Source organism: Canis lupus, chromosome 5 (genome assembly GCF_003254725.2).
Source record: "Canis lupus dingo isolate Sandy chromosome 5, ASM325472v2, whole genome shotgun sequence".
In the NCBI taxonomy this organism is placed as follows: Eukaryota; Metazoa; Chordata; class Mammalia; order Carnivora; family Canidae; genus Canis; species Canis lupus.
Genome location: NC_064247.1, coordinates 39,225,571 through 39,250,867, shown reverse-complemented (window position 1 = coordinate 39,250,867; position 25,297 = coordinate 39,225,571). Strand labels below are relative to the sequence as shown.

Here is a 25,297-nt window from a genome sequence, read left to right as displayed (position 1 = left end):
ATAGTGGCTCAGAGTGTGCCATGGAGGGAGAGAGGGATGGAGGGAAGAAAGGGAGGGAGGGAGGGAGGGAGGGAGGGGGAAGGAGAGAGGAAGGAAGGAAGGAGCTTTTAAAAAGGAAGGACCGGGCAGCCCCAGGGGCGCAGGCAGCGGTTTAGCGCTGCCTGCAGCCGGGCCGTGATCCTGGAGAAAGGAGAAATCAAGCTTGCCTATGTGCGCAGACTTCCAGGCACGAACGCATGGAGTGTGTGGCTGTGATTTCACATACTGCTTGAGTTCCCACCAGCACACTTTGTACTGTCAGGCGTATGCAGCATAACCACAAAACCCCGACTTCTGCAACATAGCTTGTCAGGGGGCACCTGTGATTTTATTTCACGAGCATTACCCTTTGGGAGCTCATTTTTGGAAAAGTTGAGTGATCAGTGACCTTGAAAGTTCATGGAATCAGAACACATGGAAATTACAAGGAGATGAAGGATGAGTCAGGAACCTTGACTCACTGTGGATTACTATGGTGCTTGCTCATGGGTCCCTCCCATGAGGAGCCACAGCCCAAAGAGGAAGAATCCTTGGGCCCTTTTGTCCTTGCCGGGGAAGACCTTAGGGGGTGCATATTTGGGGCCCGGTAAAGTTGCCACTGTGCTTTGACTCCGAGTGTTCCCTTGTTAGAATGACTACAACCTGTGGGCCGCATACCAGAACCAGGAAACTCAGCAGGTCCAGATGGAAGAGAGAAATATCTTCTGTGGGACTTATAATATCCGCATTCTCTCTGACACGTAGGTACCGGGGTCAGAATCCAGGTCTTCAGGGACCCTTGAATCATCCACAACGGTGTCTTTAGGATTCCCATGACCCCTGTTCACTTGGGAAGGCAGTCCTTCATCACATCAAGCTCTGGCCCACCATGAACATGAGATCCCTCCGGAGCATAGATGCTGGATGTTTGCACCATTCTTCGCAGTGGGCGGAGGATGCTCTCCTGTTATAATTTTTGGTGTACTGATCAGTGGTCATTCACACAAGTCATGTGCATGATAGCATTGCTTTTTTTGAAATATTTTCATTGTTTTGGGGTGCCTAGGTTGCTCAATTCATTAAGTGTCTGCCTTTGGCTCAGGTCATGATCCCAGGGTTCTGGGATCGAGTCCCATATCAGGTTCCCTGCAGGGAGCCTGCTTCTCCCTCTGCCTGTGTCTCTGCCTCTTTCTCTGTGTCTCTCATGAATAAATAAATAAAATCTTAAAAAAAATCCCGCTTTACTCTGTGGTCCTGGGGTTATTAATAATAGTGTCCCCTTTCACAATAACAAAGTCTCAGTTTGGACTATAAATGATTTGGTCATCTCGCTCATATTTTATCTACTTGCTGAAAGTCTTATGATTGGAAAATTAATTTAACTTACCCTGTTTTACTGGACTACAAGCTCATTGTAGGCAAGATCCACATCTAATTCATCTTTGTGTTTCCTGTGTTAGCACAGGACTTGGAACCTGATATGTGCTCATTGGATATTGGTTAAGAGAAACAACAACAAAAGAAACAGTGGGATATGCAGTTGGTATAGGGCTTCCCATGGTCAAATAAGTTTGGGAAATGATGCATATTCTGTTCTCTTGGGGATTTATCATACACTAGCAGATTTTTTCATGGTTTTGTCTGTTTTTAGTTTTTTTAAAAGATTTTATTCATTTACTTGAGAGAGTGAGAGAGAGAGAGAGAGAACATAAGCAGGGGGAGGAGGAGAGAGAGAAGCAGACTCCCTGAGCCGGATGCAGGGCTCCATCCCAGGACCCTGGGATCATGACTTGAGCCAAAGGCAGATGCTTAACTGACTGAGCCACTCAGGGACCCCTTGTCTTTAGGTTTCAACCTAAAATGGCTTTTTGGTATAGTATGAGGTAAGGGTCAGCCAAGGATGTGCCTTCTGCTATATCCCTTGTCAGAAGGCCTTGAACTTTCCATTATATTATTGCTGAGGGTGACAGCCACCATCCTAAGGGAGTTCTTGGAAGGACACTAACTCTTCTTTCATGGATCATCTTTTTCCCTGGCAACTCAGGTGGGACCGAAACAGAGTCATCCACTATTCTGGGGGAGATTTGGTGGCAGTGTCATCCAACCGTAAGATCCAGCTTCTAGATGTCATACAAGTAAAGGAGTTACCCATCGAGTTCCGAGGCCATGCTGGGAGTGTCCGCACTCTCTTCTTGTGTGAGGAGGAGAACTTTCTGCTAAGCGGGAGTTATGACCTGAGTATCAGGTGAGTGGTCTGAGGGAGTCGTGGTCCACCCTACCCAAGGCCCAAAGTCAGTTTGTGGAAGAAGCATGCATGCTTTTTCCTTTTCGTATTTTTTGAAAAGTTACCTTAAATGATACTGATTTCTTGAATATCCCATAATATTTCTTCTTTATTTGTCCAGGTAAAAACCAATAATTTGTATACTGTTTAAACTTTGAATGAGATAGATTTATAGCTATTATCAGGCTACTTTCTAGTTGAAGGCTGTGAATCAGAATGTATCTTTTCTAGCACTCTTAGATGATGGCTGTATTTCTTTTTATAGATTCCTCAGGGGAAAGTAGTTTTCTGTGGGTGTGAAATATGCTTTAGGAGCAAAATAGTGTTTGAAAATGTACACACACACACATATACACATATAAACATATTTTAAAGATTTTACTATTTATTCATGAGAGACACACAGAGAGAGGCAGAGACATAGACAGAGGGAGAAGCAGGCTTCCTGCAGGGAGCCTGATGCGGGACTGGATCCCTGAACCCCAAGATCACAACCTGAGCCAAAGGCAGACGCTCTACCACTGAGCCACCCAGGTGCCCCTGTAGTGCAATTTCTTGGTAGGAGTGCTAAATTATTTTCCAAAACGGTTGCATTAAGTTACACTCTCATCAGCAGGGTATGAGAGGATCCCTTCTTCTAGATCCCACCAACACTTTTAAATGTTCAAGACCAATGATATTAAATGTCAATCTGATGGGCTTTAAATAATCTTTATTGTGGTTTTAATCATAGCTTCTTTAATTACTAATGAGGTTGGGCATACTCTTATATGTGTGTATTAAGGTTTCCAGAGAAAGAGAACCAGTGAGATGTGTGTCTTTATATATATATAAAGAGATTTATTATACTAAATTGTCTCACGTGATTATGGAGACTGCAAAGTCTCAAATCTACAGTGTGGGCCCACAGGGTGGAGACCCAGGAGAGTTGAGGGTGCCGATGAATCTGCAGGTGGTCTGCTGGAGAATCCCGCTGTTGGAGTAAGGGGAGGTTGTTCTTTTTGTTCTCTTTAGGCCTTCATTTGATTGGATGAGGCCCATGCACATTATGAAGGGCAATCTGCTTTACTGGATGTCCATTGGTTTAAATGTTGATCTTGTCCCCAAATACGGGGAGAGAGGCAGAGACACAGGCAGAGGGAGAAGCAGGCTCCTGTGGGACTCTATCTCAGGACCCTGGGATCATGCCCTGAGCTGAAGGCACTTGCTCAACCACTGAGACACCCAGGTGTCCCTCATCCTATGTTTCAAAGATGTACCCATTACCACCTGGTTAGTCATGTAGTACTCCAATATGTTTCACCTGCTTGCTTCCCGAGTGAAGGACACCAGCTTGCTCCAAATAATGCTGCTTTGAGCATCTTTGTCCCCTTATTGACATTATGAGATTTCTTAGGTATATATACCTAGGAATGGACTTGCTGGGATATAGGGTAGGTGCTACCTGATTTGACCAAGTACTAACTGGAGTCCACGGTGACTGTATGGGTCCATATTCTCACTAGCAGACCTCTTGTATCTCTTTCCCTACCAACACTGGGCATCATCTAGATTTTAATTTCCTTTTTCAAAATATTGGATATGTGCATCCAAATACCAGATGGATATGTGTAAAATCATTTCCATTTGTATACTTTGATTACTAATAAGTTTGCTTTCTCTTTTATAAATGGCCTGATTGTATCTTTTTCCTGTTTTTCTACTGGGGTTCCTCTAATTTTCTTCTTGATTTGCAGTTCTACATTTTCTTCTTTGTATTATTAGTCCCTTGTCATTTTAAAAATTGCAAATATCATCTATTCCTTCATCACTCCATTAACTTTGTTTATAGTGTCCTTTGCTGAATAAAAATTATTTATATTGCTGTAATAAAATGTATCAGTTTATCCATACTTTTAATCTTCTGTCTATGAGTCTTTCTAGTCCTAGTTCACAAAGATATTTTAAAATAGTTTGTCCTGGGACGCCTGTGTGGCTCAGTGGTTTAGTGCCTGCCTTTGGCCCAGGGTGTGATCCTGGAGTCCTGGGATCGAGTCCCACATCAGGCTCCCTGCACAGAGCCTGCTTCTTCCTCTGCCTCTCTCTCTGTGTGTCTCTCATGAATAAATAAATAAAATCTTAAAAAAATAGTTTGTCCTATTAACTTGAGTTTTTAAGTTTTTTAAAAGTTTATTTATTTATTTAAATGATCACTACACCCCGTGTGGGGCTTGAGCTCATGACCCCAAGATCAAGAGTTGCACATTCTTCCAACTGAGCCAGTCAGGCACCCCTTGTCCTATTAACTTTATAGTTTGACCTTTTACATTCAGTTCTTTAACCTATTTAAGATTAAGTTCTTTAACCTAACCAAGTCCAACTTGGTACGTGGTGTTAGGTAGAATTTCCATTTCATTTATTTATTTTGAAATAAAGCAAGCAATTTCCCCCACAGCAACATTTAGTAAGGAATCTACGTGTCCTCCACTGACTTGTGGTACCTTCTTTATCACATGGTAATTTCCCCACACATACATGAGAGTGTCTCTGTGAGTTCTCTATTCTAGACTATTGGTTTGTTTTTCTGATCTTGCATCAAAAATATCTTTAAAAAAAGACAATTTCTATGTAGCTGTTTTAGGTTCACAGCAAATTTGAGAGGAGAATACTGAGATTTCCCATATACCTTGTGCTCCCCTATATTCACAGCCTTCCCCATTACCAACATCCCCCACCAGAGTGGGGCATTTGTTACAATTGGCGAACATCTATTGACACATCACAATCACCCCAAATCCACAGTTTACCTTAGGTTCACTCTTGGTGCTATACATTTTATGAATTTGGGCGAATGTATAATGACATGTATCCATCATTCTAGTATCAGAATTATTGTCTTTTTTTTTTTAAAGATTTTATGTATTTATTCATGAGAGACACACAGAGAGAGGGAGAGACACAGGCAGAGGGAGAAGCAGGCTCCCTGCAGGGAGCCCAATGCGGGACTTGATCTCAGGACCCTGAGATCATAATCCTGAGCTAAAGGCTCAACTGCTGGACCACCCAGGCATCCCAGAGTTGTTTTCTCATTGTCGAGATTTAAGAGTTCTTGGTATATTTCAGATAGTAGTACTTATCAGATGTGCCTTTTGCAAATATTTTCTTCTAGTCTGTGGCTTATCTTCTCACTTTCTTGACATTGTCATTTGCAGAGCAGAAATTTTAATTTTAATGAAGTCTAGCCTATCAATTATCTCTTTTCATTGATTGTGCTTTTGGTGTTTTATCTAAAAAAATCATTGCCATACCCGAGGTCAGCTAGTTCTCTCTTACATTATCTTTTAGGAGTATTACAGTTTTACACTTTGCATTTAAGTCTGTGATTCATTTTGAGTTAATTTTTGTGAAGGGTGTTAGGTCGGTGCCTACATTCACTTTTTTTGCTTATGGGTTGTTGCAGTAGCATTTGTTAAAACGACTATTGTTTCATTGTATTATCTTTGTAACCAGTTGACTATATTTCTGCTAATTTCTTTCTGGGCTCTCTATTTAGTTTCATTGATTGATCTATTTGTTCTTTAACCAATACCACACCATCTTGACTACTATAGTTTTGCAGTAAGTCTTGAGGTCAAGTAGTGTCAGTTTTCCAACTTTGTTTCCCTCCATTGGTATTGTGTTGGCGATTCTAGGATTTATTCTTCCCGTAAAAATTGAGAATAACCTTGTTGATACCCACAAAATAACTTGCTGAGATGTCAATCAGGAACATTCTAGCTTTTAATTTGTTTTGTTTTTAACTATGCATTAGGATAATGTTATAATATATGATGGTAGGGCAAGTTCTACTCTTTACTTTTCTTCTTCTTTCTTTTTTTTTTTTACTTTTATTCTTTTTAATGTAACTTAGCTAGAGTATATATCTTTTTTAGTTTTTAGAGTAGGTTCATTAACTTAAATATAAACTAGACTTTTGATTGTGGTTGCATTGAGTTTATTGACTAATTTGGTCAACACATTCATTTCTTTTTTCTTTCTTAGACCTTTAAGGTTTTATTTATAGGGGTCCCTGGCTGGCTCAATCAGTAGAGCATGCGACTCTTAATCTTAGGGTTGTGAGTTAAAGCCCCACGTTCAATGTAAAGATTACTTGGAAATAAATTCTTTAAAAAATATTAAAATTTTATTTATAAAAGTCTATCTATTCTTTTTAAGTCTGTGTATTATTATTTAATATCTATAAACTTTTTTTTTTAATTTTTTTTTATTTTTATTTTTTATTATTTATTTATGATAGTCAGAGAGAGAGAGAGAGAGAGGCAGAGACATAGGCAGAGGGAGAAGCAGGCTCCATGCACCGGGAGCCCGACGTGGGATTCGATCCCGGGTCTCCAGGATCGTGCCCCGGGCCAAAGGCAGGCGCCAAACCGCTGCGCCACCCAGGGATCCCTAATATCTATAAACTTTATATAAGTTTATTGCTATTGTGAATAGTATCTTATTTTTGTTTATATTTTCAAATTGATTATTGCTGGTATCTCTATACCAATGATATTGATTTTTTATAGATTGTTCTTGTATCCAGTAACCTTGCTAACCTCTCTTATTAGTTTTAAAAGTATGTGTGCTGATTTGGTTTTTCTATGCTGATAGTCTTTCAAACAGAAATAATTACGATAATTATCTTATTTTCTAATACTTATATGCTACTTTTTTCTTTTTCTTTCTTTCTGACTTTACCTAGACCTTCCAGTTAAGCAGAAGCAGTGAGAGCAGGCATCTTTATCTTGTTCTCCTTTTTGAAGGGAGTACATCTATAGTTTTTTCACTAAGTATAATGCTTGCTGTTATGACTCTTTGTTTATAAGTTTGTGGAATCAAGGAAGTTCCTTCTATTCCTATTCCTATTTTTCTTTATTTTTTTTAAAGCTTATTTATTTATTTATTTATTTATTTATTTATTTAAGTAATCTTTGTACCCAAAACGTAGCTTGAACTTACCACTCTAAGATCAGAGTCACATGCCCTTCTGACTGAGCCAGCCAGGTATCCCTATTCCTATTTCTCTAAAAGTGTTTATCAAATATCTTTTCTGCACAAATTAAGAAAAACAACCTGAACACGTGGTTGGCCATGTTGCTAGAAACAGAAATTCAAAACTTGCTTTTTTCCAGGCCAGTGGGATATCATTAAATGCACTGTGGGTGCATAGCAGGCTCTGACAGACAGCTAAAGCCACAGGACCTTTGGGAATATTGGAAGAAAAAGCTTAGCACATTCAAAGAAAAACAAAAGAAACATTTATTAATTGTTTATTATGTGCCGAGTCTCATAATAACTCTATGAGGTAGTAACTATCATTATTATCTCCAATTTCCATGTGAGGAAACTGAGATAGAGTGGTTCATTAACTTATCCAAGATCATGCGGCTAGTAAGTGTTGGACCTGGGATTGTACCTCAGACAACCTGGCTTCAGAGCCCAATATCTTTTTTTTTTTAATTTTTATTTATTTATGATAGTCACAGAGAGAGAGAGAGAGAGGCAGAGACATAGGCAGAGGGAGAAGCAGGCTCCATGCACCGGGAGCCCGACGTGGGATTTGATCCCGGGTCTCCAGGATCGCGCCCTGGGCCAAAGGCAGGCGCCAAACCGCTGTGCCTCCCAGGGATCCCAGAGCCCAATATCTTAATATTACACTTTGCCCTGTCACAAAAGCAAACTGGCTGAAGTGGAGGTATCAGTGATAGTTCAAAGACCTCAGGCAGGTTTGCTTATTAAAAATGGTGTGACTCATACATGTTCCTATATATCTCTTAGATATGTCTTAGAAATACACATAAAATATTTTAGATCTAAGTGACTGAAGTAAATTGTTCTTTTGTTCTTATTTGAAAATCAGCCCTACTGTTGAATCAGTGCCATGGATTTTAAGCCTGATGGTAATTCTAGAAACTCTTCCACCTAATACCAACCAACACTTATTAAGCATTTTCTACATGTTGATCATTGCTCCAATGTTACATGAATTAATGCAGGGTTTCTCAGTTTGGGACTGTAAAATACTTCATGTGGAGGCTATCCTGTGCATTAGAGGATGTTTAGCAATATCCTGGGACTCTATGCACTAGATAACAGTAGCATCTCTCTTCCCACTTGAGACAGCCAAGTGTCTTCAGACATTATCAAATGTCCCCTAGGGGTGGAAATCACTCCTAGTTGACAATCATTGCATTTGTGTATTTAATTCTTCACAAAACCCCAATGACGTGTAACTATCATAGTTATCATTTATATTCTGCCAATGAGGAAATGAAGCTTACACAGAAATTAAGTAATTTTCCCAAAGTCACACCGGGATTCAAATTAAGTAACTTTCCCAAAGCTGCAACTGGGATTCAAATCCAGACCTCTGACTCTAAGCTTGACCACGAATTTTGCTGCCTTTCAACAAATGTTGATCTAAGGGAAGTCATATACAGTATGATCCCTTTGGGCCCTCAGAAAAATCTCAAAAACATTTTTTTTTGGCCTGATTCCACAGATTCTGGGATCTGAAAAGTGGGGCTTGTATACGAATCTTCAATGGCCACCAGGGGACAATCACTTGCATGGATTTATATAAGAACAGGCTCGTATCTGGAGCAAGAGATTGCCAGGTGAAAGGTGAGAAAGAAATTCCTTAAACTTTCTCAGAAATTTCCCCAAATCCATGGGTTGTCAAAATACTTGTTTTGCTCATTTCTATAGGAAGACATTCTTTTATCCATCCATCCAACCATCCATCGAACCATCCATTCATTCATTCATCCACGTATCTATTGATCCATTCATTTAACGACTATTTATGGAATACCTACAATATATTAGACACTGCTAGGTGCTAAGGTAAAAAATGAATATAATATGGCCCTTTCAATATGGCTTTTTATTTCCTCAAGAGGCTCATAATCTCTTAATGGGGATAGATACATGAGTATGCAATGGAGGCTATAATAAATATGTGAATAATAACAGCTGCCATTTATTGAATACTAATTTTGTGATTGACATAGATGCTTTACACATATTGATTATTTAACCCTCACAAGAAGCCTATGGCATGGATACAGATGAAGAATCTAAAATTCAGAGAGAAAAACAACTTGCCCTGAATTGGAGCTGCTGAGTGGTAGAGTGGGGACTTGAACCCAGGGCTGTCTGACTCTAAATCATGTGTTCCTAACCAACACATGGAATTCTTTTTTTTTTTTTTTAAGATTTTCATTTACTTGAGAGAAAGAGAGATTGAGAGAGCATGAGCAGGGGGAGGGGCAGAGAGAGAGGGAGAGGGACAAGCAGACTCCCCATTGAGCATGGAATCTGATGCTGGGCTCTATCCCAGGACCTTGAGATCATGACCTGAGCCAAAGGCAGATGCTTAACTGACTAAGCCACCCAGGCACCCCAACATGTGAAATTCTAAGGGACCATAGAAATAAGAGTAACAGGGAAAGCACCACAGACAGGGTGCTATTTGAGTGCAGCCTTGAGGATAAATAGTTCTACAGGCAGAGGGAGAATATATAACATTATAAGCAGAAGGCACAGCACAGGCAAATTCACAGAAGGTTGAAAAAATGATGTATTTCTAGAACTTCCCCTTGCTTGGTATGGCTGGACTACAGCATGTGGTGTTGGACATAAGGCTAGTTAGTTTGTTGAGGCCAAATTATCAAGGGCCTTCTGCATCATGAGCTTTATCCTATAGAATCCTAGCCCCAGACCCCAGCCTGCCTACTTCCCCTGGGGTCCTCCCACCTGCCTCGGTTACCAAAATAGAAGGAAAAAGAGACAATTAGAGATCTGAAATGTAACCTCCCACTTGTTAAGTTTTTATTTATTTATTTTAAAAAAGATTTTATTTATTTATTCATGAGAGACACACACAGAAAGGCAGAGACACAGGTAGAGGGAGAAGCAGGCTCCATGCAGGGAGCCTGATGCGGGACTTGATCCCAGGACCCCGGGATCATGCTCTGAGCCAAAGGCAGATGCTTGGCTACTGAACTACCCAGGCGCCCTTTGTTAAATTTTTAAACAAGGGCACCTTCCCACAGATTCTTTTCTTTTCTTTTTTTTAAAGATTTTATTTATTTATTCATGACACACACACACACACACACACACACACACACACACACACACACGGGGGGGGGGGGGGCGGGGCAGAGACACAGGCAGAGGGAGAAGCCAGCTCCATGCAGGGAGCCTGATGTGGGACTCAACCCTGAGTCCCCAGGATCAGGCCCTGGGGTGAAGGTGGCGCTAAACCGCTGAGCCACCTGGAATGCCCCATAGATTCTTTTAATTTATCTTCTAACTTTCTCCTTTTTTTTTTTTTTTTGAAGATTTTATTTTTAAGTAATCTCTATGCCCAATGTGGGGCTCAAGCTCACAACCGCAAGATAAAGAGTCTCTTGCTCCACCTACTAGGCCAGCCAAGTGCCTCTCAATTTTCTTCTTTCTAATTGGATAAAAGGGCTAATGGATATGTAAAAATACATGAAGAAAAACATTCTTATATGTTAGGGTTAATCTAATGTATGTGGTTAAGAGCATGGCTTCTGGATCCAGAATCTTTGGATTTGAAACCCAGCTCTATCTGCTTATCATCTGCATGATCTTGACCAGGTTACTGAACCCCTCTATGCCTGTTTCCCCATCTGTGTGGTGGGGAATAATGATAGTAATTGTCTTGTGAAGAGGAGTTAATACATGTCAAGCACTTGTAATGGTGCCTGGCTCGTAAGTGCTATAGGTTAAGTATCAGCTGTGGTTATTATTTTGTCTTAGATTATGCATCCTGTTGCCTGAGAGGTGCTTTGGGCCTGATGAATTTGTGGTGCCTAATTTCAGTTTTTTCCTTAAGCTCTGTTTTCCCACCTACCTTTCTACTTTCATACTTCCCAACACTTACAGTACGCTAGACAGTTGCTCCAGCACCATCTATATAGAAGCAGCATTAAGCCTGCCCCCAGCTGTGGCAATCTGTCAGTTAGTAAAATCCAAAAGTCAGATTCAGAAATATTTTAAAATGTAAATAAGGATAGATAGCTTTCTTTTCTTTGGGGGGTAGAAAGAGTGAGTCAGGAGAATAGTGTCTGGAAGCAATGATGCCATGAACACATGCCTTGATTTTCTTGGAGTCCACTCAATAGCAAGTAGTTTTCAGGCTCAAGAAGGAGGCTTATTAGAGATGAGCTGTCTAGCACTTGGACCCCAACACAAAATTCTAGGTTTAGAGGCAAGGTGTGTGCATTGCTGGCTCTCCCAGGGGCCCATGGTCGGGAGCTCTAGTTGGAGGCACACAGAGCTGTTGGTGAGCCTGCTGGGCTGGGTGATGGCCTTCTAGGGTCTGACTTGATGGGCTTGGCTTCTGTGATGGGGTATGGAACTCTACCTTAACCTGCCTTCATGCCCCTCTTCTTCCCCTTCCCTTCCCTTTCAGAGTGGGACATAGAAACAGGGAAGTGTCTGAAGACATTTAAACACAAAGACCCCATCTTGGCCACCAGGATCAACGACACCTACATCGTGAGCAGTTGCGAGCGGGGCTTGGTCAAAGTGTGGCACATTGTCATGGCCCAGCTAGTAAAGGTGAGAGGGAAGTAAGTTGTGGGGGGAAGGGGCACCCTAGTGGTGATGGACTGGATGAGACTCACGGCCTCCCCCATGGAGCTCCCCAGAATCCCTAAAGCTATCAACTTACAGTCTCCAAAAGGGTGGTCCTGAAGAGCTGATGTGGAAGCTCCTCCTTGCCCTCCACCAAAGGGGGCCATTTGGAGTCAGTGGAGGGTCAAGGATCACATGACCCACATTTTCATGGAGGTGGTGGTAGAAGGCTACATTCTGACTCGGTATGATATATGGGTTCAGGGTCTTTTAATAGCAGAGGTAAACTGACTTTTCCTTTTCTAGAACATTTTACCCCAACTCTTGCATGGGGTAAGGGAACAAACAAAGTCACAGTGGTTTTTCTCTTCACTCTCTGGTGAAAAGAGAACACTGGCTGTCTTGGAAGTGCTTGAATGTTCACACACACAAAAATGTTGGGTTTGAAACCCCCCTGGCCCTAGTGGGTGGTGGTGAGATACATTTGTGCCAGGAGCACAGGAGCACAGTGAGAATCTGCTGGCCTGGGTGGTGGATTTTTTCCCATCAATCTTGTTGTCACCATGGTCTAACCAGCAGTTACAGGTGCAGGGACACCCCAGGTGTCCTCTGGTCTTGGCAAGGAACTGGGGATGGAATGCCTGGCCCTACACCTTCTACACCTTGCGGCAGCAGAGGGTGGTGAATTCTGGCCCTCTCTAGTATTCCAGGAAGATGAGACCTGTTCCCAGCTACAGATCCACCAAGAGCAAGGCCTCTCCCTGACCACATTCTTCCTTCAATGGGAACAGAGCTCTGGAGAGAGGGAGGCATGGACACCACTAGCCTTATTAGAACAAAAGTAAAGTTGGCTCCGGTAAATACCAAGTGAGTGGTAGTCATGGATTGGCAGAGTGTGGCTTTGCAATTCACCTAAAGAAGCCTTCAGCTTTGGCCCTTGGAGAACTCGCAATCTGAGTTGAAGATGGGCTGGAAACAGAGGCATCTTCTCTTGCAGACTCTCAGTGGCCACGAGGGAGCCGTGAAGTGCCTGTGCTTTGACCAGTGGCATCTCCTCTCGGGAAGTGCTGATGGCCTGGTCATGGCCTGGAGCATGGTGGGAAAGTATGAGCGGTGCCTCATGGCCTTCAAGCATCCAAAGTAGGTACCAGGAAAGCCTTTTCCCTCATAGCCTACACTTTGGTTTTTGGCAGATTGGTCCCTTCTGCTCTCTGCTGACCTTTTGTCCCCTCTGCCTGTTACTTATCCCCACTCTGCCCCCATTTGGCCATTTCATCTCCCACTGTCACTTATTTCTCTTAAGAAATAGCAGTACTAGATGTGGACTTTGAGGAATTATTGAAATGTTATGTTTATGACACACATGATACGTTTATATCTGTTGTCTACCAAACTTATGAATATTGGCAGAACTGTCCCCAAAAATGCCAGTTCTAATAAACAAAATACTTGGAGTTGGTCTTTACCCCAAGAAGCTTATGTTCACAAAGGCTTAAAATCATCCAAGTGCCAAAGTTTTAAAAATAAGGGCTTGAAAAAGGAGCTTTCATCTGAGTCTGTTGGTGACATTCTTTCTTTTTAAGCTTTTATTCATTTATTTGAGAGAGAGAAAGCATGAACGGGGGGAGGAGCAGAGAGAGAGGGGGAAGCAGAGCAGGGAGTCTGACATGGGGTTCAATCCTAGGATTCTAGGATCATGACCTAAGCTGGAGGCAGATGCTTAGCTGACTGAGCCACCCAGGTGCCCCATGTTGGCTACGTTTTATTCTAGGACAGCAAATGGATCTCATTTTACAATTCCAATCCCAATTTAGTGGTGGTGGCTGCTTGGAGCCAATTAAGAAGTAGTCTGAGGTCACATCTGAGCTTGTTTGGAAAGGATATTGTGGTCAGTTAATGGTTCTGCCATGGCCATGGGTTTATAGGCTATGTCACTCTTATACACTACAAATGGTGCTTCTTCCCCTGAGTGCACTATTAAAAACTCTAGGGAAACAAAATACTATCTTAATTGATTAAAAGTATAAATGGATCTTCTAGGGGATCTATTGGGGATAGTTGTTTAGTAAAATATGGCCCTAGATTTCCTCATATCTTCGTAAGAACCTCTTGAGCAGACACGCTGACTTTGTGGGAGGTAGGAGGGGATTTGAGTATACATGTGTATGTTTACTCTTGGTGGTGTATGACTACATTATTGATGAGTGTGTGCTGGGCAGGGCTTCTGTTCCGTGATTTATCCAACCTTTATGTGATGACCAGTAAGCCTCTTAGCATGTTATCTGGATCATCAAAACTTGAAAGAGTCAATATTTATGACATCACCTGAAAATTTTAACTATATGTTTTTAAAACCTTCCAAGCACGATTCTGTAGGATTTAGTTTAGGTATTGGAAAAGAACCTGTTCCCAGCAAACCTCGAAGTTTGGTAGCCATTCTGTCAACCTGGGAGCCTCCTACTCCACCTCAGCAATGAGACCTTCTCAGACCATTCTATTGCCATTGAATGACAACCTCAACATCTCATTCACATTGGTCCTTGATACCTTCACAGTTACAGCAAATCCATAGACATGGGGAGGACATGGTCAGTGTTCTTGTTTGTGAGGCCCCTCTTCCACTCAACTGTAGTAGTGGTGTGCACGTGGAAGTGCTCAATAAATGTTTCTAATTGATTGGTAATGAGGACCAATTTGCAGATTGCCTTGCTGGAGGGATCTAACGATGGGACTGTTACCCATCTTTTGAATACAATGTAGGTGTCATGCTATCTGTCCTTTGGTGGAAGAAGAACTGAAGAAAAGGGTCTTCCTTCTGTCTTCTTGATCCAAATGTTTTTTTTTTAATTTTTAAAATTTATTCATGAGAGACACAGAGAGAGGCAGAGACACAAGTAGAGGGAGAAGCAGGCTCCGTGCAGGGAGCCTGATGTGGGACTTGATCCTGGGACTCCAGGATCACGCCCTGGGCCGAAGGCAGGCACTAAACCGCTGAGCCACCCAGGGATCCCCCAAAAAAGACTTTTAAACAAAAAACCCCACATTTATACTGTCTTTTACATTGGTAGTTACCTCTACTGATGCTCTTTTGTTTCTTCATGTGGATTTGAATTCTATCTAATGCCCTTTCATTCCAACCTGAAGGAACCTGTATAGCATTTCTTGCTAGTATGAACTCTCAGTGTTGATTATTTGTGAATGTCTTAATTTCTCCATTTTTGAGGATGCTTTTGATGGATATAGAATTCTTGGTTTACAGTTATTTTTTTTCCTTCCAACACTTTGAGTATGTCATTTCATTGCCTTTGGACTCCATAGTTTCTGTTGGTTTCTGATGAAAAATCAGTTGTTAATCCTTTTTATGGGATGAGGTGCTTCTCTCTTGATGCTTTCAATATTGTCTTGGACTTTGGCTTTTTACAGTTTGATTATGATATATCTAGATGTGGAATTCTTAACTTTATCACAGTTTGGGTTTGTTGAGCTTCTTGGATTTGTAGATTAATGTTTTTCATTATATTTGGAAAGCTTTTGGGTATTACTTCTTCAAATATTTCTGCGTCTTTCTCTCCTTTCTTTCTGGAACTCTTAGTATGATGTGTTGATGTTTAATGATGTCACAGGCTTCTGAGGTTCTCTTCATTGGTCTTCATTCTTTTTTCTTTCTGTTCTTTGGACTGGAAAATCTAAATTGACCCCTCTTCAAGTCTTTTGCTTCTTCTGCCTACATAAATGTGCTGTTGAGTCCCTCTAGTGGATTTTCATTTCAGTTATTATAGTTTTCAACTCCAGAATTTCTATTTGAACATTTTAAAAAGTATTTTCTAACTCTATTGGTATTCTCTATTTGGTGAGACACTATTCTCATACTTTCTTTTAGTTTTGTAGACATGTATTTGCTATTTGAACATGTTTAGAATAGATGATTTAAAGTCTTTGTCTTGAAAGTCCAACCATTAGGCTTCCTTGTAGATGGTTGCTATTGATTAAATTTTTTCCTCTCTATAATCTTTAGTATCTTATTATGCTTTATATATATATATATATTTGAAAACTGGGCGTTTGGCATATTTTAATATGATGTCTCTGGAAATCATATTCTTCCCCATTCCCAGGGTTGGTTGTGTTTTTTATTGTGTGTTTGTTTAGTGAGTCTGTATAGGTGTCTTGTTTGACTGCTGAAACCTCTATTCTATTAGCTGGGTAGTGCACTGACTGGAATAAGGTTTATTTGAACACCTGGAAGTAAAATATCTCCCACTCTTTGCCAAGGAGCTCTGTGTGCCTGTTGAGGGAAACTTTCAATCAGCCAGACAGTTTACAACTCTGCTCTTACTTTTGCTTGTGGAGAATATTAAGGTCAGCTAAGAGTGAGAGCTTAGGGCTTTTTCAGGTCTTTCCTCAGTATGTGTACAACCCTGTATATGGCCACATAGAGTCCCAAGAATATGCCTGAACTTTTCAAAATCCTTATGGACATTTTATTTCCTGGTTTTAACTTTAAAGCTTTTTGGTTAGTGTAATGTTTGATCTAATGGATATCTATTGCCTTAGGCAGCAGTGACTACAATAATTGCCTATGAAGGATTTCAAGGAATACTGTGCCCCCTCCACCTGTCCCCCTCCCCCCATCGGCCAAGTTAGTGGCTTTAGCATTGGGTGAGTTCCTACTATGGCAAAATAAAGACAAACTTCTTGAGCCAGTCTTCCAGGAAGCCTTGAGAGAGGCTGTAAAGGAAGTTTGTTGTAAAGGAAATTTGTTCTGTTTCCTCTAGTGCCAGGAATGTGGGCTGTTATTTTCATGGTTACCACTGAGCTGGGGGTTGGAAATGGGACCATGTCGGGTAAGTCAATATATCAAAAGTTCACTCTTTGTACTGGGACAAAGCCATTCTTTTTTGTCTGAGTGCTCTTTGGGTTGCTGTAAGCCTTTGGTTATTTTCCAGAGTTCTGAAAAAATTGAGTGTGATAGTTTTTGCTAGTTTTTTCATTGCTTTTATGGAAGGGTTTTGTGGAAGGATTTTGGAGTTCCTTCCACTATTCTTCCTGACATCACTCTCTGCAGTGTCTTTTGATAAAGAAGGAACAAAAAAGGAGACTTAAGAAAGAAATGACTTATTTCTAGGGTGAGATAAAATCTGAAAGGAGACTGGGCTATGATAGGATCATAATAATCATTATTGGGTTGATACTGGGCTGTCTGAAAGGTGCCTTCATTAATTTAATCCTGACAGCAGTCCTCTGAGGCAGAAATCACTAACCCTCCATTTTTCATTTCATTTTTAAAAAATATTTTATTTATTTATTCAATGAGAGACACACACAGAAAGAGAGAGGCAGAGACACAGGCAGAGGGAGAAGCAGGCCCCATGCAGGGAGCCTGACGTGGGACTTGATCCTGGGTCTCCAGGATCATGCCCTGGGCTGAAAGCGGTGCTAAACCGCTGAGCCACCCAGGCTGCCCTTTAACCCCTTTTCATAGAGGAGAAAACTAAAGACTGAGAGGTTATGGTACTTTCTCAAAGTTACACAGTCAGTAAGTGGTAGAATCAAGTTTTGATCCCAGGTTTTCTGATCCCAGAGCCCATGCTTTCCATCACGAGGCTATAATGGTATAGGCTGAACTACCAAATGTCATCAGAGCCTATGAGAAGTGCAGGTCTAGCTCTGCAAGATCAAAATAGATACTTTTGAAAGAGACAAACCCTTCTATCATAGGGTATCTCTCCTAGCTCTGGATTTTCCTACAAGTAGACTAAGATGCATTTAAGGCACCAATAAATGCTTTATGTTTCCATCTTAAAAATAAAACTAGAACTTTGTTGGACTTTCTTATACTTATTTTACACTGTGGAGTGAGTCATCATTTGATTGATTGATCTATCACATGAGCCACATTGGCCTTTTTGTTGTCCTTTAACATGCTAAGCATGCTGCTGCCTTTCAAAGTCTTTGTTGTTTCTGTTTTGCTAGAAGTTGGGGCTTTGAAACGTCTTAATCTGGCCCTTAGATATGATTCAGGGCTAAGGCCAAATGGTATGGGGTGGATGTCATTCTTTGAATCTACTGTATCAATGATCATACTCTGAAACTTGAGCTGACACTTGCCTTTTCAACAGATATTTATTGAGGACCTTCTATGGGCTAGGACTTGTGTTAGGTGCTGGGCATGCAAAGATGAGTAAGACATGTGTTCTGCCCAAGAGAATCTAACAGTGTACCTGAGGTTTGTGCATGTGTCTATGGGAAAGGGGAAATGGAAATAAAGTGTGACTTTATGGAGAAGGTAGCACATGAGTTGGGCCATGGATGGACTTGGATGGGTACAGATGGCAGGGATCAAAGGACTTGCTTTGCACATAAGATCTAACAAATTGGTGGCACCAAATTCAACTTTATAGTATCCTTAACAGGAATGGGGTAATTGTATTTTGCAGAATTGAATATTCCACACTCCTGGAGTCCCACTTGGCCACAGCCGTGGTAGGAAGGTTTTGTTGGAGGCATCTAAGCCTCCTGGTCCTCTCTCTGTTTCTGCTGGTTACCACAAAAGGGAGCTCTCATCCCTGGGAACAATTTTCTTTTGGGATATTTCACTGAAAGAACAGAAGCCATCAATTTAAGACCCTCAATGAAACTGCTGAAATATCAGGTTTTTGCTTCATATAAAGATGATCATTTTCCCATCTGTTCTGTTCTTTATCTATAAATGCTGCTTGAAAAGTAATCAAAACATCAAGCACTACTCTGCATGACTTTTGTAGAAACCAGCAGGTAGGAACCAAATTGTAAGAGGAAATATGTGATAATCTATGATCAGACAAAACAAAAGACAAAAAAATCCCACAAACCCATGACCTAAGCCTTTGCTTCTTGCTATCCTGTGGCACTGCGACCAGATTGGTGGAAAACTTACAGCAGAAGGGGAGGAGAGGGCACAACCATGTCTTGAAGGTTAAAGGTTTGCATCCAGAATTATGAAATGATGGCAAACATCACATGCAGGGCAGTTGTGACCAAAGCCTCCCAGCCATGCCCACAACATACCCCAAGCTTACAAACAAACCCCAGCAGTTTGACAGCCGACATGTACTGCCTGTTGCTCTGTTCCTTTCCAGGGAAGTGCTCCACGTGGCTCTACTCTTCCTCCGGGTAATCAGTGCCTGTGCAGATGGCAAGATCCGCATTTACAATTTCCTAAATGGGAACTGTCTGAAGGTGATGAAAGCCAATGGCAGAGGTGATCCTGTGCTGTCCTTCTTTATTCAGGGCAACAGGTGGGTGGTAGGCGTGGAGGTCAGAGCCTTGAGCTCTTTCGTTTGGATGATTTTCTTCTCCTCTGGGACACCAGCCCTGCATTTGCCGGCAGTAGGCGAGAGTGGGTGCTCCCCCTACAATGTTAGCTGTAGAAAGTTAATACTTTGGCTGTAGAAAGGCAATAATAATTTTGGGAGAGTGGCTAATCAGACTTTGCACAAAACTTAGCAAGCAGGGTTTGCATTACTCTTAAGTTGTCCTGGATGTCTGGGCTAATCAGGCAGTGAGTACAGTGTGGCTCCGCTGTCGATGTGTAGCCCCTGTTGCTTGCAGAGCGTTCTTTTTCTGACCTTCTGTCTCTGATACTCACTCCTGGTGCAAAGAGACTCATAGGAGGGTATGGGATGGTATTAGCAGGGGGTCCAGTGTTCAGTGGGGCAGAGCTGAGCAGGTTAGTTTACAGAAACCAGAATTGTGACTATCTCTAGGTAGTATTGTATTTGTCATAGGCTAGGTTGAAGGCAATATTTTGTGAAAATGCCCAAATAGAATTAACTTTTGCACCGGCTCAGTTGAAATCAGTTAATTTTCCTGAGCCTAATTGCCTTCCTTTTAATGCTACTATACTAGTGCTATTTCCCATCTTAAAGGGGCAGGGTTGGTAAGAATTCTCAATAAAGGGACACTTTTCAGTTACCAGGTAATAATCCCATTAAAAAAAATCACCTCTGACCTTTTCTCTTTCTTCTTTCTTTCTTTCTTTCTTTCTTTCTTTCTTTCTTTCTTTCTTTCTTTCTTTCTTTCTTTCTTTCTTTCTTTCTTTCTTTCTTTCTTTCTTTCTTTCTTTCTTTCTTTCTAATTTTTTATTTATTTATGATAGCCACACACACACACACACACACACAGAGAGAGAGAGAGAGAGAGAGAGGCAGAGACATAGGCAGAGGGAGAAGCAGGCTCCATGCACCGGGAGCCCGACGTGGGATTCAATCCCCGGTCTCCAGGATCGCGCCCTGGGCCAAGGGCAGGTGCTAAACCACTGCGCCACCCAGGGATCCCTCTTTCTTTCTCTTTTCTTTTCTTTTCTTTTCTTTTCTTTTCTTTCTTTCTTTCTTATTTATGAGAGAGAGAGAGAGAGAGGCAGAAACATAGGCAGAAGGAGAAGCAGGCTTCCCACAAGGAGCCCGATGCAGGATTCAATCCTGGACCCCAGGATCACGCTCTGAACCAAAGGCAGATGCTTAACTGCAGAGCCACCCAGGAGTCCCCTGACCTTTTATTTATTTATTTATTTATGATAGTCACACACACAGAGAGAGAGAGAGAGAGAGAGAGAGGCAGAGACACAGGCGGAGGGAGAAGCAGGCTCCATGCACTGGGAGCCCGACATGGGATTCGATCCTGGGTCTCCAGGATCGCGCCCTGGGCCAAAGGCAGGTGCCAAACCGCTGCGCCACCCAGGGATCCCCTTTTCTTTTTTATGACATCCAAAGAGAGACAATTTCCTCTGAACCTGAGTAAAAGTGGAGTCCAAAAGGGATTCCTAATTGGAATGATTCCCCAAATTTCATTCTAGCATTTCTAACCAAAACAAGCCACTTTTACAGAGAGTTGATGCTGACAGTTACGGGGTTCAAATTCAGCATTTCAGAGCAGAAAGGAACCTACGCCTGGTATTGCCATTTCTTGTTTATGGTTCCAGGAGATCAAGGCACAGAGTAGATCTATGAGCATTGTGGACAACAGAAACCAGTGGGTGGTTGGGGGGCCGGGGCCCTGCTGGGGGGCTCAGGTTTGGAGTTCTTTTCCTACCAGGGCATAGAAATGTGGATTAGGGAAGATGGAAATCATCCTGCTTTATAAAAATGCAGCTGTTTTGTTTAAATGTAGAACATGCAAAGGGACCCTGGAATGATAGAGGGATGGAGAGTTGGCTGGAGGGTCAACGAGGGAGCAAATTCCTCCCCATTACAGAATTTTCCTTACCCCCATCACAGCAATGAAACATGACATTTGATTTTTTTTAATCTTTATTTATTTATGATAGTCACACACACACAGAGAGAGAGGCAGAGACACAGGCAGAGGGAGAAGCAGGCTCCATGCACCGGGAGCCCGACATGGGATTCGATCCCAGGTCTCCAGGATCGCGCCCTGGGCCAAAGGCAGGCGCCAAACCGCTGCGCCACCCAGGGATCCCCGAAACATGGCATTTGGATGCTGTGCCCTAAAAAAAAAAAGAGTGAATTTTAAGACATTAATGAGTACCTAACCTTTCTGCTTTGGGCACCCTAGGGACTTGGCACTCACTCTATGAACGGAAATTTATTTTAAAATATTTTACCTTGAAAAGTGAAGTGATCAAAACATATGTACCCTGCTTACAGTTAATTTTAAAGAGAATTACCCCTGTTGCCTGGCCTGCTACCATTCATGGCTCCAGACCCTCCAATCACCTCCACCATCCTGTTTGTAGAGTCATTTCTTAGGCCCTTGGGCTTAGCATTGGATGGGACAGTATTTGTTTTGTTTTTTTTTAAAGACTTTATTTATTTATTCATGAGAGAGATAGAGAGGCAGAGACACAGGCAGAGGGAGAAGCAGGCAGAGGGAGAAGCAGGCTCCATGCAGGTAACCCAACATGGGACTCGATCCTGGGTCTCCAGGATCACACCCTTGGCTGCAGGCGGTGCTAAACCACTGCGCCACTGGGGCTGCCCCAGATGGGACAGTATTTGAAATGCTGGAGGCCGGGTAGTTGTGGCCTCCTTGCCTTTTGTGGGCAATCTTGTTGTTTTGGTTCCAGGATGGTGATCAACACGGAGAGCAATATTCTCATGTTCCAGTTTGAGAATATAAAGTGGCAGTATGCTCCGGACCGGGCCAAACAAAAGAAGAAGGATAAAGAGGATGACTGGGAAGAAAATGGCCTCACAGAAATTCTCTCCAGGTCTAGCACTCAGGTTTTCAGCCTGAAGGACTCCATGTCCAGTAAACAAACTGTGGCCCAGGAGTCCTTATTAAGTAAACCCTACAGGTCCCGAGTTTTCCTCAAGGCAACCAAGGTACCTACAGGTAAGAGAGCTGCATCCTAGGCCACCTCAGTGGTACCCGATGAACCACCTGGGGAGGGGGGGCTGGCAGGACTAGTTTTTCTGTATGAGAACCTTTAAGGAAGGTGGGAGACCATTCTCCAGCTCAAGAGAATCTCCTGATTTTCAAGACCTGGGTTTACAAACATACTAGAATCTTTGTACAGTAGATGATACTGGCCCTTACCACTTGCCATTAAAACGAAAAACAACCAACGCTCTCCACCCCCATTCAAACATAGATTGCATAATTATTTCCTTAGAACAGAGACAAGATATTATTATACCATAGAAAAATGTTCTATGCAGAATGTATTATCTCTAGAGCCCTGGTTGATAACATGCATACCCAGAGAATACTAGTAGGAAGCAGATGCGCGTGTGTGTACATGCGTGTGAGTGGTGTGTGGAATGCCAGACTCCTTCCTTTCACTTGTCCCATATTTGTTATGTGAAACTGGATCTGCGGCTCTAGAGAGAACATCAAGAGATCGCGTCCAGGTGTGTTACACGACAAATGATGAGCTCTGTCTTGAAAAGAGAGACCAGTAGGTTTAGATAATGCCTAAAGCTTGACAATCAGTTGAAAAAGTGGGTGAGAGAAGAGGCAGGAGGTGATGCAGACCTCAGGCTCCAGACGACTTACCTAGTGTCACCTGACGACAAACAACAAGGTGATAGTTTGGGTGAAAATCAGCCAAATTACCAGCTATGCCCCCATTATTTAGACCTAACTGAATTATGTAATTACTATGATTTCCTCCTTAATCTTCCTTTAGAAGTGTTATTAGAGGCACCTCAAAGTCAAGGAAAGTTAAAATCGCCCCGGAGAGATGGCAAGAAGAGAGCAAGTCCTGTTTCTAAGGAAGCAAATGGCATAGATGGTGGACAAGAGAGTTCTGAAACAAAATCCCTCACAGGAGATACAACCAATGGTGATATTTTATTCCAGATCAGGGGCAAGATCCTCTCCCTCCCTGTCTCTCTATTGCTCACTTGGTCTGTCCTGTCTAGTTTTTCAGCAAGTCAATGACTTTGCTTATCTTTGAGAATTCAGAGTGGGTAAAATGTCTGACTTTGCTGAAGGGTTATTGGTTTTCCTTACTAACTTGAGGTCCAGCATGAAAACCTTTGGAAGAGCTGTGTTTCCAGTTTAGGGCTCACAGGCTGCCTCCCATGCCTGCCACTGAGACTTCTCACTTCTTGGACTGGTGTGTCATCATGAATAGGACATCCCTTTGTTGTTTTTGAGAGAGACTTTGGTAAAAATTTAGATTGCTTTCAAATATTTTTTGCTAATGTAATAGTGGTTCTTTGAATCAAATTCCCTATAAAGACCAGCTTCAAGGTGAGGGTAAAACTAAGTTTCAGGAGGGCTATACTAACAATGGGCATCCTTGAATATACCTAATGTTTATGTACCCATAGAGGTATATCTATAGTGTAAAGTCTTAGGAGTGGCAATGCGGAGGCAAAGGATAACTGCCCTTAAAAATTAGAAAGATATTGGGGCACCTGGATGGCTCAGCTGGTGAAGCATCTGACTCTTGATTTCAGCTCAGGTCATGATCTCAGAGTCGTGAGATTGAGCCTCACAGCAGGCTCTGCACTTAGTGGGGAATCTGCTTTTCTCTCTTTCTCCCTCTACCCCTGCTTGGGCTCTCTCTCTAAAATAAATAAGTAAGTAAGTAAATAAATAAATAAACCTATAAAAATTGGAAAGATATTACATCCTTGTTTACTGCAGCATTATTTACAATAGCCAAACTATGGAAGTTCCCCGAGTGTCCATCAATAGATGAATGGATAAAGAAGAGGTGGTATAGGGGTGCCTGGGCAGCTCAGATATATAGGTGACTGATTCTTGGTTTTCGCTCAGGTCATGATCTCAGGGTTGTGAGATCTAGCCCTGCAATCAGGCTCCATGCTCTGCGCAGAGTCTGCTTCAGATTCTCTCTCCCTCTCCCTCTGTCCTTCCTGCTCATGCTCTCTCTCACATATAAATAAATTTAAAAAGAATTGGAAAAAAAAGAAGAGGTGGTACATACACACACACACACACACACACACACACACACACACACTGGAATATTACTTAGCTATAAAAAGGAAAAATATTTCCATTTGGATCTAGGTATAATGCTAAGTGAAATAAGTCAGTCAGAGAAGAACAAATACCATATGATTTCACTTTTTTGTGAAATTTAAGAAACAAAGCAAAACAAACAAAGAAATAAAGACCAAAACCAGACCCCTAACTGTAGAGAATAAACTGATGGTGACCAGAGAGGAGGTGGGTAGGGGGGATGGGTAAAATAGGTGGAGGGGATGAAGAGTACGCTTGTCATGATGAGTACTAGGTAATGTATAGAATGATTGAATTACTATATTGTATACCTGAAGCTAACATAATACTGTATGTTCACTATACTGGAATTAAAATGTTTTAAAATAATGAAAAAAGAAGATAACACTAGCATAACTGATTATTTTCTTTGGATTAAAAAAAATTAGAGGAGCACCTGGGTGGCTCAGTTGGTTAAGCATCTGACTCTTGATCTCAACTCAGGTCTTGATCTCAGGGTCATGAGTTTAAGCCCTGCCTTGAGGGTGTTTTCTTAAGAAATAAAAAAATAAAAATAGAAAAAATTCAGAAGGATATTGCCACAGTCATCCTTAAAAAATGATTCATCAACTTACAGTCCCACCAACAATGCATGAGAACTCCCATTGCATCCATGCCCAAACTGGGTGTTATCCATAGTTTTGTACTTGCTTATCCATAATTTTGCACTTGCTTATGTGATAAATAAAAATAGTATTTGCATTTCTTTAAAGTTGATCACTAACAAATGAAATGTCCACCAGTGGGCAATGACTAAGTTGATAAAGAAAAATTCATACTGTGGAATATGATCTACTAGCTAAAAATTGTATCATGAGGATCCACATATAGTGACTTAGAGATTCACAATATATTCTTATACAAAAAAAGACACATTAATGAACAATG

The 25,297-nt window shown here is 41.7% G+C and overlaps 1 protein-coding gene and 1 long non-coding RNA gene across 7 annotated transcripts in view; one reads left to right on the top strand and one right to left on the bottom strand.

Annotated features, from left to right (window-relative positions):
* The window catches only part of FBXW10B (F-box and WD repeat domain containing 10B), a 36,074-nt gene that overhangs the window by 7,266 nt on the left and 3,511 nt on the right, over positions 1-25,297 (top strand). For 3 of the 6 annotated variants that reach the window (XM_025428307.3, XM_025428308.3, XM_025428311.3), the window contains exons 6-13: positions 670-779; positions 2,063-2,263; positions 8,826-8,947; positions 11,772-11,920; positions 12,933-13,075; positions 19,054-19,212; positions 21,999-22,267; positions 23,064-23,219. In XM_025428307.3, coding sequence (XP_025284092.1) covers positions 670-779; positions 2,063-2,263; positions 8,826-8,947; positions 11,772-11,920; positions 12,933-13,075; positions 19,054-19,212; positions 21,999-22,267; positions 23,064-23,219 — 1,309 coding nt within the window. The remainder of the gene's footprint in view (positions 1-669; positions 780-2,062; positions 2,264-8,825; positions 8,948-11,771; positions 11,921-12,932; positions 13,076-19,053; positions 19,213-21,998; positions 22,268-23,063; positions 23,220-25,297) is intronic. The other 3 variants (XM_025428309.3, XM_025428310.3, XM_049110237.1) reach the window with 3 other exon arrangements.
* Positions 21,211-25,297, bottom strand: part of LOC112647316 (uncharacterized) — an 11,176-nt gene continuing 7,089 nt past the window's right edge. Inside the window, exon 3 of the long non-coding RNA XR_003128234.3 lies at positions 21,211-21,419. This is a non-coding gene — a long non-coding RNA (uncharacterized LOC112647316). The remainder of the gene's footprint in view (positions 21,420-25,297) is intronic.